The 14672-nt window shown below is 30.8% G+C and overlaps 1 protein-coding gene across 4 annotated transcripts in view; it reads left to right on the forward strand.

Moving 5' to 3' along the window:
• Positions 1-14672, forward strand: part of COL11A1 (collagen type XI alpha 1 chain) — a 264657-nt gene that overhangs the window by 227634 nt on the left and 22351 nt on the right. For all 4 annotated transcript variants that reach the window (XM_051993218.1, XM_051993221.1, XM_051993219.1 and 1 more), the window contains 3 exons: positions 10094-10147; positions 10291-10398; positions 10483-10536. In XM_051993218.1, the coding sequence (XP_051849178.1) occupies positions 10094-10147; positions 10291-10398; positions 10483-10536 (216 nt within the window). The remainder of the gene's footprint in view (positions 1-10093; positions 10148-10290; positions 10399-10482; positions 10537-14672) is intronic.

Below are 14672 nucleotides of genomic sequence, written 5' to 3' on the forward strand. Positions count from 1 at the left end.
CATGGTGTTATCTTGGTCACTTACTCTTTGCATAGTAAGTGCTCAATACAAATTAATTATCTGATTGATTGGCAAAGTGAAAGGCTCAAAATAATATCTTTATCTGCCTATCTCTGAAGCCAGATGCTTTGATTAACAGTTATATGATTGATTGTGGTTGATTAGTTATAGAATTGTTTGGAGAATTAAATATTCTCACTGAATGTCATATCTCAGTGGCACTAATGTTGATTCTGTGGTTTCCATAACTGAATATATATTTGTTACTTCATGTCAGTGAATTATTGAAACACGAAAAGACAAAATTCAAAAGCAAACTTCAGTTTTCTGTAGATTACAAAATATGCTTGTTAAGTTTAACTGTTCAGGATACATAGGACCTTGTAGACTCACATTCATCACAATTGTATGCTTTTAACCCTCAAACCCTCAAATATGTGATGAAGTACATTGTAAAACCCAATATTGGGGTGGGACTTCAGTGTCCAAAATCAACTGTGTCAACTCAAGTGCTACCCAAAATATGAACAGAATGAGAACTGTGCAAAGGCAGACACATCAATCCTCTTTGGCATGTACATCGCCTTCTTAAATTATGAAGTACCATGTACTGTAAGTGTAGCATAAGCCACATACATAATTTATTTTCAATAAATGAAGCAAGCTATAAAATAAAATTATACCTTGAGTTGCAGAAACATGATTTGTTTAAAAAAATTACTTCTGAAGTCTGGAAAAATTATTTGTGAAAAGATTGAGTGTTTGATGGTGTTCAAATACAATTCACACTGATGTTTTAAGTTCAGCTTTGCATAAGACAAAGTAAAGGAACCACTTGGCAGCTAAATGTCTTTAGATTTCCATAGACAAATAAAGATTTTTTCAAACCCCCACACCAATATTTTTTGTCTTAAATGTTCAATCAGCCATTATTATTGTTGTACAGTTATAGTCCAGTTATGTTTGACTCTTTGTGACCTCATTTGAGGTTTTATTGTCAAAGACATTAATATAGTTTGCTATTTCTTTCTCCAACATAGTTTATAGATAGGGAAACTGAGGCAAACAGGGTTAAAGTGACTTACCTGAGGTCACATAGCTAGTAAGTGTTTGGTGTTATATTTAAACTCAAGAGTATGAGTCTTTCTGACTCCAGGTCCAGCATTTTATCCATAATGCTATCTACTTGCCCATATTCAGCTCTTACCTTAAATTAATTATATAATCACATATTTATAGCTTCAGTATCTTTAATAGTATATTATTCTTTGAGTACCTTTACACACAGTGTTACACTAGGCACCTTAGTATAGAAAGGACAGAACACAGCCTTTAAAATGTTTGCAACTTCAGAAAAGTCAACACAGGTAGATATTGAGACTATGACTTCCCAAGCCAGTGGGAGTAGAAAGTGGGTGAATTTTTTTTCTTGAGATTTAGATGCTTTGAAAAATGTTTTTGTTCTGCATTTCACATCCATGGTGTGATTAAAAGTTAAAAGACATTTAAAAACATTTTTCTTCCCTTCTGACCTTAAATAAGTACCATACAGAGGGAAAAGGAATGAGCAGAAAAGAACTAAAATCAAGAAATTGTAGCTAGCATTGATACCTGCCATAAATCGTGACCAAAATGATATGAACTATAACTAATATAAATTATGCCATTCTATCTTCCATTCAGACAAAAAGCATAGCAAAAGATATTATCACTCCTTTTTTGGAAATCTGAAGATTTGTAGTGAGACAGTCAGATATAGTGATAAAGCAGATAGGTAGTTCAGCGCATAGAGAACTAGATCTGAAGTCAGGAGATCTATGTTCACATCCAGCCCCAGAAACTTAATAGTGATACTAGGCAAGTCACTTAACCTGTTTGATTCAGTTATCTTATCTGTAAAATAGATTAGCACAACTAGTTCCTAGGCTTGATATTAAATGAAATATTGCTTGTAAAGTATTTTGAAAACCTTAAAGAGCTATATAAATGAATGATAAGAAATTATCCTTTGAATCTAGGAAGCATAAATATTTCTAACATCTTATGATATCCAGTTCCTAGTGGTATGTTCTTATAGAGCTCCTCTACTTACTTTTTGTTATCAAATATCACACATTAATCAGTTATTCAACAAGCAAAAACTTATGTCTGACAAATGAGCCAGACATCTTTTGACATTGCTAACCATTGTCCCTTTTCAGAGACACATTACTGAAAAGAGAATTAATTTCTGTTGTCTTCCTTTCAGTTGAGAACCATGTATAATGTTCTTATGATAAACAACTGTAAAAGTTTAAAAAGACAATAAGAAATGATATTGATGAAATCAATTGATACATGCAGAAGTATGTACACATATGTATGTACACAGGTATATGTAAATAGATATGTACATGCAGTTACAATATATATGCATATACTAAATCTATACACATGCATACAAAATTCATATCTATATAATGTGTGATCCAGGTGAAAAAATGTCTTATATATTCATTTTATACCTAAAACCCTCACTGATACTAAATTTGATAATAATGACAGCAAAAATAATAGATCATTTATTTTATCAACTAATACAGTTATTCATAAAATTTTAAATGTGTGATTGCAAGTTTTGTCCCAGGATTGTTTCCATCTGAATTCCATTTCTCCTTCCTGTTTTTCTCTGTCTGTCTCTCCCTCTCTATCTACATTATGAAAAGAATAAAATTGTTAACAGCAGCAATGATAATAACAGTGAAAATAATATGGCATGGGATAAAAGATTAATCTCAAAATCAGGAAAATCACTGTTTAAATTCTACTTCTGATACATGCTAACTGTTATAAGAAGTCATTTACCCTCTTAGTGCTCCAGGCAAGTCAGTAAATCTAAAACTTTCAAAACAGTCACTGATGGGCAGAGATAGAGACAATTCATACAGAGAAATTACAAGCCTGAAGCCATTGTTATTTTTAAATTATTTTTGTTATTGTTATTAATGTTATTATTATTTCGATGTGGACATTTATATAGCATTAAAATGTGTGAAACATGTTATGCAAATTTTCTAATACCTAATATGCATTGAAAACAAGTTTTAGGGAAATTTATTACCATAGCATTCTTCGTATTTTAAAAATAAATATTTTAGCCATGTAACATTTTCTTATTATATTGCAAAACTAATGCTGTTTCAAAGCCACTTTTTATGCATTTTGTCCTTTAGAAATTATTCATTTTGACACAATATAGATTGAATATGAAAAATCCCATAACATATCACAAATTTTTGCTTTTCCTAACTCCTTCATTCTCTTATACAGAGTAGAAAGTAATTTTGGGACAAGTTTTTAAAATAGTTTTAGGATTTATTAGAGAACTATAGGAGGATAAATAGGAAAAAGCTTCGAGTATTTATATGATATTTTCATAATTATATGATTATCCCAATATTTGTCATTTGCAGATTTTAAATTTAGCAATTTAAAGATATAAGACAGGAAGTCAGAGATTTGATTTCAAATTTTGACTATGTGATCCTGTACAATCCACAACCTCTCACCCTTAGTTTCCTTAGCTATGAAATGAAGATAATAATAGGATTTACCTTCCAAATTTTTTGTGAGTATTTAATGAGATAATATCTTTAAAACCACTTACAAATTTAAATGCTAGCTATTGATGGTAGGGGTGGGAGCAGTAATAGTGACAGGAGGAGGAGGAGGAAGAGAAGATGGAGAAGAAAAAGAAGTAACAGAAGGAAAAGAAGGAGAAGGAAGAAAAGAGGAGGAGGAGGAGAAGAGCAGTAGTAAGAGTGGTCATTAAAAATAGGTTTCCCCTGATCAGCCTAATGTCTTCCAATCAGATAGAAATCAGGAGAAATCATGTTATATAAGGATACAGTACAGACTACTAACAATTGTCTCTTAATAGAGATATTATTTGGGTCTTTTTAATTGTTTATATAGACTGATTTTTTGTTGCTCTGGTAAAGAGAACTCCTTAATAGTTTAATTTAGAGATGTTTATCCTGCGTGGCAAAACATCAGCTTAAATCTTTCATTAATTGCTCAGTAATCCATTTCAGTCACTTAAAAGCAAAATTAGTAAGGATTTTAGGGCTATGAATTATGAAGCTATCTCATTATTATCAGGCATCTGAGAACTGTAATGATTTTTCATTATGACTATTTCTAATCAAAACTGATTGAGTATGTTCATGTTATAAAATAGCTACAGATATATCAACCTTTAGGTGGTCTTTAGCTAGCAATTATTTGTGTTGTTTACTCTTAAAGTATGACAATATTATTAAAAACAAGTTGAACACTACTTAATAAAATGTGTTAAATTGTTCTCTGTAATAGGCATGGGTAAACTGGCATGTTTAATTAGATTTGTCTATTTTATGCAAAAATCTATTTGCTCTACTAGTTTAAAACATATTTATAATGGCATTAAAATCAGCAATAAAATTGTAACCGAGTCTGTTTTTAATATTCCTAATTAATATTTTTGTTCTTTTTAAAGTGTCAACTTAACTAGTTTAACATATTCAAAGCAGTATAGTAACTCAAGGCATCAAGGTAGTTAAAAAGAAAAACTAAATGTAAACATAATCTCATTCCTCATTACTTTTGTTGCTATCTATCTGTGACTTAGATCTCTGCATACAAACTCATAAAGAACAATGTTTCTGATAGCTTCAAAATCATGGAGAGAAATTCAGATGACATCTGGTTAAACCTCTTCATTTTACAGATGAGGGAACTCTGGCTTAGAGAGAATGGTTTTGCCCTGATTCATACTGGGAGAATCAAGATTTTGAACTCAGATGCTCTGAATAAGATTTATTTAAAATGGATTAAAAGAGGTTGTCAACAAAGACATTGGGATCTTCCTGATCTCAATGCTGTGGACACCTAGGTTCCAAGATTTTCTCTGACACATCTCTACTTTGTTACTCTGAGCAAATTATTTGAACTTTCAGTATTCTACACTGTAAGATTATAAGTTGCAGAAAAGATGCATTGGGAGAGGGAGTTTCTTTTTTTTTCTTTTTTTTTTATTGAAACTTGTTATTTTCAAAACACATGCAAGTATAATTTTTCACCATTTACCCTTGCAAAACCTTGGGTTACAATCCTCGCCCCTCTCCTTTCCTCCCACCTCCTCCCCAGATGGTTCTATAATTATCTTAATGCACAAGAAAAAATTAGATCAAAAATAAAAAATAAGAAATAAAATAAAATTCAAGCAAACAACAACAAAAGAAGTGAAGATGCTATATTATGATTCACACTCAGTTTTGATAGATTTCTCTCTGGGTATAGATGGTTTTCATCATCAGATCATTGGAACTGGCCTGAATCATGAGAGTTTCTTTCTCCAGGAATTTCTAATAATATACTAAGGAAATAATGGATTTAATCAAATTCCTACTTTCTTTAAAGGATCCAGTGCTGAATTGAGTAGCTCCTGAAAATGCAGTCACAGCTATTGCCAATATATGTCACTGCTATGTTATACTAGTCTTTTGCTATCAAAAAAAAAAAAAAAAGAATGATGGGAATTCAAAAAGTATTTTTAAGTTTGCAAAACTTTACACAAATACATTTGCAATATAGTTACTGATGATTCAATTTTTCCATTAGATATCCACAATTTATCCTATTTATAAATCTTGTTTGTATATATTTATATATAATATTTCTTTTTTGTTTAATTCTAAATATTGCTACTATTTTCAGTCAAGCATGAATCATTAACCCAAGATTTTTTTACTGCTAATTGCCTTTGTTTGGACATATTTCAACTTAACTCATGCTCTTCCTAGCCTCTGATCAGAAATGAATATTGCATTCTTGCTGTGGTCTGACTATAGCAGAATATAGCTAAACTATCACTTTCTTATTTCTGGGAACTAGATGTCTTTTAATGTAGCCTTATATTGCATTACATTTTTTGACCTGACACATTATATTGATATTTCATAATGAGCTTTCAATTTGTTGAAAGTGAGGGGTGTTTTTTTAAATCACATATATCCAAATCTAATTTTTACTTGTGATGTTGATTTGGTTTAACTCAAGTATAAAATTTTCCAATTATTATTATTCTATTACATCTTATTTGATTTCATCTATAATTCTAGCCTATTAAAATATTGCTTGAATGCTGATTCTGTCATACATTGTTAATTATCCCTCTAAGATTTGTATCATCTGTGATTTTGATAAGGTTGCCATAAATACTCCTATCCAAGTCACTATTGTTTTTAAAAGAAGTTAAGATCAGACAAAAATCCCTTGATTACCCTACCAGAGTGAAGCTGACTCTTCATAATCTAGTTAGATTGTTATCTAATGAATCTTTTCTATAGGAAAAACATTTGAGACTTTGTCAGAGTCTGTCACTAGCAACTTCTATGATCCTGAGTAAATGGCTTTGTCTCTTCTTGCCTCAATTTCTTCATTTTTAAAATAAGAGGTGATTAGATGAACACTAATGATAATTACTGATATTTATGTAATACTTTGAAGTCTGGAAAGCATTGTACATACTCACTCTTCATACATGATTGATACTCATAATAGTGAATTTCTTAGTACAGGTATAATTATTTATATTTACAAATTTGGAAAATTATATTTAGATATGTTTTAATAACTTGAACCCATTCATTACTAACTCTAAGTGCAGGATATTATTTACTATGCACTGCTGCATCTTAAGTTCCTTTCCCCCTGTAAAGGCAACTAAAACATAGACTTCTCAAGTCATTTCTTTAAAACAAGAATACCCACATCCAGAAAAAAAAATTATTCTTAAATATGTTCCATTTGACATTTGAAAAAGAACAACTTACACTCTTAAATATGTTCCATTTTGATAAATGAATAGTAATTATAGTTTTATATTAAGTGAATAATTATATTTTTCTATTAGAATGTTGATTGTCATGATGTAATTTCAGTGGCATAAACAATAAGGTCATGTGATTTTTGAATAATACTGACAATGAAATTGTCATTAGCAGTATATATACATCCTTACATAGCTTTGCAATATTTGGAAAAAGTATATACTTCCTGAAGGCACTAAAAATTGTATAACTTGTGTCAATAAAGCATGGAATTTGAATATTTGAATTATTATCCCAGATGCCTGAAGCCTAGAGTCAACTTCGTGTTATCTTATTAAGAGGAGGAAAAAATCTTCAAATGCTAAATAAAATATTTTTACGCATTTTATGTTTCAAGTTACTCATAATTTGAAAAATGCAAATATTAAAAGTTTTAAATCAAGCAAGACACATTGCCAAAGGAAAGACATGATAAGTACTTGAAGCAGTGGTTATGGTTATTAATTGATTTCAGAGATGGATGCATCTTTAAATTCCTGTGAATACAATGTTAGATTTTAAAATATCAAGGTGTGAGTCATTTGCTTCACTTAATAGTAAGAGGTAGTTTCATCTGTAAAGTGAGACATTGAGAAAATAACTCCAATTGCTATGAAATCATTTTAATTGAAAATATACTAAAAATATTATTTTTACATTTCTAGCATTTTGATTGGCTGAAATAAATTTTTATTATTTATACTGATACCACAATCATCAACAATAATAATAAACTGTTACTAATTGGCATACAGAACTTTTAATACATATTTGTACATTGATATTATGGAAAGAGCCTTGCATGTGTAATGAGAGACTTAGGTTGGAGTCTTGTTTCTGCTTCTTACTGCTTATGTGGAATCACTTTTTTCAAATTTATTAAGCCTCTATGTCCCCAGGATTCTATCTATGTTTTTAAGAGGGTCCCTTCCATATAAAAATTCATTATCTCCTATTCTCATTTGTAACTCACAAAACCATGTGAGGCAGATATTGTAACTAATATTATATTATACTAAGTGAATAATTATATTTTTCTAATAGAATATTGATTGCCATGATGTAATTTCAGTGGCATAAACAATAAGGTCATGTGATTTTTGAATAAAGGTGACAATGAATTTTACACATTTTTTGCATTTTACAAAAGAGGAAACAAACTCAGAAAAGATGAAACAACTTGCCTATGTTTATACATCTTATAAGTTTCAAAAATGATATTTTTTTGACTTAAGGAAATGATTTGTTCATTTTTTCACAGAGGAAAAAAATCTGATTTCCAACTTGAGTGATTGTTAAAATGCCTCTTTTATAGTATGTTGAACTTATGGCCTGGAAAAAAAAAGTTTCTGGGTAATATTTTGAGTATGTAGGTTTTATGTTATGTATCAGGGTTCAGCAAATTACCCCCAGAAGGTCACATTGAGCTTACCACCATTTTCTATGGCCTCCAAATTAATAAGGAAGCCATCCTTAGATCATGGGCTATATACATATAGAACATGGCCAGATTTGGCCTATGGGCTATAGTTTGCCAGCACTTGTATATATTATAGTTCACTATTTTTTATATCATCCTTTCTGTGTACTCAATATTAGCAAGTGACACATCTTCAGGGCTTACTAACATGACTCTATAGTTAGGACAATGTAAATATAGGATATTTACTGAATTCCATGTAATGATAGCTGGCATTTCAATAGGATATTATTACATTTATAACATATTTAAAAATTAGGCATTTTTATCATCATTTAATTAAATGAAGAAAAATTAAGATTCAGAGAGTTGAAACAATTTGTGAGGCGATCACAGATCATGTATTGGAAAGGAACACAAGGGCTCAAAGAATATGAGTAAGATAGTGCAAGAATGAAACAATGGAGAACTCAGAACTCTAAGTCTCTGCTTTTAAATCTGATTGTTGTTGCCAGGCACGTTTACAGGGACTATGTATTAAGGAAACCTTCAGGAAATTCAATCAATAGGTGGCCCAAATTGTGACACTTCTGCCCTCAACTCCCTTATCAATGTAGTCTTGCATTTCTGGATTAGATGAAGTTTGCTAAATTAATTATGATTGGAGACTCTTAGATTTGTCACCTAAATGAAACTGACTAAATCAATTATTGAGTTTATAGAAATTTCTCAGTCTATAAGTGATTAAACATGGAGCTATTTCAAGTAGTGCCTAGCAATAAGATAATCCTCATGCTTGCTTATGGTCTGTCACACATCAAACAAATGGATTTAGAACCTAGATTATTTTTTTTCAAGCTATCACCATGCCCTGATTTCTAATTTTAAAAAATACATAACGTTTTTACACAAAAAACAAAAGTTCATAGTCACCTAAGAATATAATCATATTTAATAAGCTTTTTAAACATAGCTAATAGTTATTAATTATATATGTATTAGTATGTATGTTAGTATATGTATAGATATTGCAGCATATTTAGTATGTATACATAGATAGTATATACTAATGTGTATAGATTGCATATATATATATATATATATACATACACCTACATACATATATGTTTTTGTTTATTTTTGTTTTCTTTGATAATTTATTGTTAGGTTTCCTGGGACTTTAGAATGTTTAAGGACTTATTTTGCGACAAAATCATTTTCAAATGTGGCAAACTTAGTAATGTAATTAAGGAAAGAGGGATAAGATGTTGAATTTGTATCTAGTAAGAAAATCTAATCTATACTAATATAATAAGACAATATAATCTAATCTATAATTTAGAATTTATAGCATTTACTGTCATAAGGTAAATGGCAGAAATAATCTGATCAAGTGTGCGAGTTATTTCAAGAAATATTCATTGTCCTTTGAAATATACCTGAATGACCTTTATCATGAGTCTATAACTATTTCTATATGAATTTTGTTTCTTCTTTAATTTCTATGAACATTTCATTCCCAATGAAGTTCTACTTTGTTCTTATTTATATTCAATTTAGTTTATATTTAATTTTTTCAATACCCTAACAAGCAATTTATCAATACTATAAAATGTTTTTCCCTCCTCCTGGATTTAAAAATGAAATATTGCTCATGGTTACACTACATTAGAGTCTATTTAAAGTTATTTAAATGGCTAAGATTGTGATTGCATTTTGTTTGAATATAGAACTCATATCAAATGCAAATGCTAACATATCTTTTATAATATGTTTCTTCTAGGGCCCTCCTGGAGCTGCTGGGTCAGAAGGAAGACAAGGAGAAAAAGGTGCTAAGGTAAAAAAAAAAAAAAATAGACACAAAAACCCAAAGATGTATATTTGAGTAGTCTATGAACCACCTGAAGCTTACTTAAATTACAGAAATTCTTTCTTTGTGATTCAATGCAAAATATATTTATAGGTTATCTTTTCTGTCAGGGAGAAGCAGGATCAGAAGGTGCCCCTGGCAAAACTGGCCCTGTTGGCCCTCAAGGACCAGCAGGAAAACCTGGCCCAGAAGGTCTCCGTGGCATTCCTGGTCCTGTCGTAAGTATTCTGAAAAACAGATGGCACTTTAATCACACCTTTCACAACATTTTTCCTATTTAAAGTTTTATCTCTTTCTTATAGGGAGAACAAGGGTTACCTGGAGCTGCAGGCCAAGATGGTCCACCTGGTCCTTTAGTGAGTATCATCTTCTCTACTCATCTTTTAAAAACAGTAATTCTTCAAAGGACGCCTATAATTTAATTTAATTGCAAATTAGTTCTAGGCATTATGTTCTGAGATATCCATATCAATTCTGATATATAACTGATAAAAAAAAAAAAAAGTGTCCTTTCCATCATCCGGCTAAATGTATGAGTAAGGAAAACAAATTCATGTTTCAGCCATACTCCCCCCACAAAAAGTGTGTTTCAATCTGTACTCTGAGTTAATCACCTCTCATCAAAAGGTCTTATTTTTTTTAAAAAAGCTGTTTATCCCTGTTTAGCACCACGATTGATATATAATAAGCATTAAATATTGCTTTTAGATTCATTCATTTAATCAATGCAGACACTAACTTCTTTGCCATAGTGAACAGTCTTTATGAGTTGTTTCATGATAATAAAAGTTTTCATTGATTGGTGATCAACTTTCTGGTGAATGCTCTCTTAATTTATCTGTATTGTTCCTTATATAAGAGATGCATAGTTTGTCACTGATCTTTATTAAAAGTTAATGCTCTGTGGGTAGGGATATAAAGAACTCCAAGTGATCTCCATGTAATGATGTGGCAGCAATGATATTTCAGTGGCAATGCAGTCCTGATAAAAGGGAAAATTATGCTAAATGATGGAATAAAGCCTTTGGAAAATAGAACACTTAATTAGAAGAACATTTGGTTCTTACATTCCTTGGATGAAAAGAGTATCTGTCTGGAGTAGTGACACAATTGGACTGGCTAGAGGCCACAATTCCTCTAAAATTCAGTGATTATGCCAAGTTTCCTGGCACTTCTTTAAAAAAAAAATCATACTGGCCCATGTTTATGGTCATTCTATACTCAAATAGTTTTCCCCATGAGTCATGCAGATCAATAGAATTATAAAACATGGAACTCCATTATTGAATAAAGGAAAATTTTCATAACACTAAATATTACTATTATTTGGTCATTTTGTCTGTATTCCGGCTTCTTTCTATATTCCCCAAGTCCCCATTAAATACTTAGAGCATTTTCTTTGATCAGTCATGCTGTTTGTAAATGGATAGTTATTTTATGATGGGGAGCAAGGCTTAGTTTGTGTCAAATTAGGGAAAAGAGAAGAAACTATTCTCTGAACAGATCCTTGAGCTTCAGAAGTTCAGTTGGTGGTCATGTAATTATATTACAATATAGAGATCAGAGACTATATATTCCAACACTCATTTTATAGATTAGGAACATGCTTCAGAGAAATAAAATACCCAGTGTCACACAAGTAGTAAAATAATAAACTTGTGATTTCAAACAAGTACTTCTAGATCCAAATTCAGCACTCTTCTCACCTTTGCATCTTACTATGCTCGTACATGTTGAATTTAATTTCCCTTTCATAGGGTTTTCTCTCTTCATATTTCTAAATTTAAATTTTGGAACAAAAGAATTAATAGCCATTTGTGGTATGACTAAGATTACACCAATTTAATTAAATAATAGGTTCTAATTCCCTAAAAAAAAATCATGGAGAGATTTTCCAGCCTTAGAGAATGATATGATCAGGGTTAAAGGACAAGAAAAGTATAAGGCATATTGATTAAATGGTGAGGAGTATAGATAGGGATTTTGAAGGAAAGTATTATAAAATAAGACTATAAAAACAGAGTTAAACAAGATTGGAGAAGACTTAGAGCATTTAATTTGGCAGTATTGCAAAGGAATAGCACGGACTGAGACACTCATCAGGTACTATTGATATGTATCAGGCATAATAAAAGGACAGTCTGTACTAAGTTTCTTTCAGTTTGAATGAAGAATATTTGATGCAAGGGATAAATGTATATAGGTATTAAGGATTCACTTCCATAAGTCTTGAAATCACAAGGATTAATCAAGTTGTCAAAGAAGAGTATATAGAAACAAAGAAGAGGATCAAGGGTATTCCCTTCAGGAAAACATTAACATTTCTAAACAGATAGGATAAAAAAAGGAATCAATGAATGAACAAATGAAGGGGGGGGGGAAAAAAAGAAGGAATGGGAAAATGCCTAGAAGAAATCCATACTAGCCAAGTGAAAAGACTGAGGAAAGACTGCTAAATTCATGGAGCAAATAATTATTTGTTACTTGAAAATTTTACTACAATTTTATTGAATAAATCCATGTTACAAAATAAGAGAAAGCAATGATTATAAGACAAATTTTTCTGAGAAATTTTGGAATAAAAAACTAATATAGTAGCAAGAACAAAAGAAGAAATTTCGCTCCTTTTTTTATGACAGAAGAACCTGATTGTGTTTCTTGGTAGAAAGAAAAAAAGTTAAGAAGAAAGAGACCTAAACAGAAACAAGGGGAGAAATGTAGACATAAAAAAAAGAGAATAATTGGTGATTCAAATTCTCAGAAAAGTAATAAAGATTTAAGCATTAATTTTGTGTAGGTGAAGGGGGCCTTCTCTTTCTGTGAGATAAAAGAGAATGTTGAAAAGATAAGTAAATATCTAAAGAATTTTAAAATAATTTTAAAGGCCTTGAAGAGGGATGTTGAAAGAATCATGTATGATTATACTAAAGCTAGTTACATGAGTTCATCTTCTGAATGTGAGGCAAGATTTGATTGGGATTAGGATTTTGAAAAGAATAGAGCTGTTTTGGAATAATCATTGTAGAAAATCTTATAGTAACTGACAAAGAGAAAGATAAAAGAAATAGTAACTGTCCAAACAAGATTCAAGAGCATAAATTGGAAGTAAACCTGTAGTTTACTTTTTTACAGAAATATTCAGCAATTTTGGATAGGAACAATGAAAATCAAATTGTGAGCCTTAGCTAAATGTGAAAACAGGCAGAATTTCAAAGTGAAGAATTGATAAGATGTTAATTAAAGCATGTTTTGAAATAGTTCATATTATGATCCAGATTGAATGGAAAGAGAAATAAAAGTGGTAAAGGACTGATGGACTGAACGAATAAGTGGAAAAGAGATTGATGTATCAGAAGTCACAATGAAATTATTAAATAGGTTCACTAGAAGTAAGGTAGATAAGGGAGAGGAGTTTATAGTATGGAAGAAGTTCAGAATATTGAAGATAGAATAGATCTCAATAAGAGTCAGTCCAGACTGTAATTTCAATGTTGGCTGACTGAAACTGAATGAGAATGACAATCATTAAGAGTTGACCAGGTTGAAGAACTATGAAACCAAAGTATTAAGCTCACATCATCAAAAATTAATTTGGCTCATACTTTGTCCAAGGTACATTACAATTGAATAGGTTTACAGTATGGATGTTTAAATCTAAATTAGTAATCATTTACTGTCCATGAATAATCATCTTATATGTTATCTCTATATTCAGATCCACCAGAATGTAAGAATCATGATTCTTGTTGTTTTGAAAATAATGTTAGAAAGGAAGCTACTTATTGAAATTAGATGAACATGGAAGGTTAATTTCTGAATTAGTTTTGAAGGGGTGGTGACAAGTGCTAATTTTTCTAGGTCACATGTATCGATTAAAAATATGTTTAAACACTCATGCAGTGAATTAATGATCACATTTTTTCATTGTAAATCTAAAAGATAATAAATTTTGAATAGATTTGGTCAGTAAAATGGCTAATGTGCTAGAGCTGCCAGTCTGGCCCTCTTTATATTCCCTGATATTTTCAAGGGAAATCCTGTTAAGTTTTGGTAATCTGTTGACTTCACTGAGATGGCTTTGGCAGAAAAAAATAAATCTGCTTAATGTCTATTGAAGTTTGCCAGAGCTTTTTTCCTAATATACAGGATTTTCCAATAAATGTTCTGACCTTTTTCAAGCTGAAGTGAAGAAATCAGACTAGAGACTTCCTTCAGCTACTACTAAAAATAAAACCATCAGGCATATCCTCTAGACTTCTTCTGACAGAATTACTTCTTGTTTCTGACTCCTGGCTAAATGTATGTAAATAGTGAAGTCAACAGCACAATTAAAAACTGGTGTGGGCCAAGTGAAATAAGAAGGATAAGTTTAACTACATAGGCTAAATAAAGATCTCTATGGATGCAAAGTCATTTGGGTGACATTTTTAAGTGATTAAGTGTTAGACTTTCTATGGTTGCCATTAGTTTCAATCTAGTTGCTTTAACTGCT

The sequence above is a fragment of the Antechinus flavipes genome, chromosome 4 (assembly GCF_016432865.1).
Source record: "Antechinus flavipes isolate AdamAnt ecotype Samford, QLD, Australia chromosome 4, AdamAnt_v2, whole genome shotgun sequence".
Taxonomy (NCBI): Eukaryota; Metazoa; Chordata; class Mammalia; order Dasyuromorphia; family Dasyuridae; genus Antechinus; species Antechinus flavipes.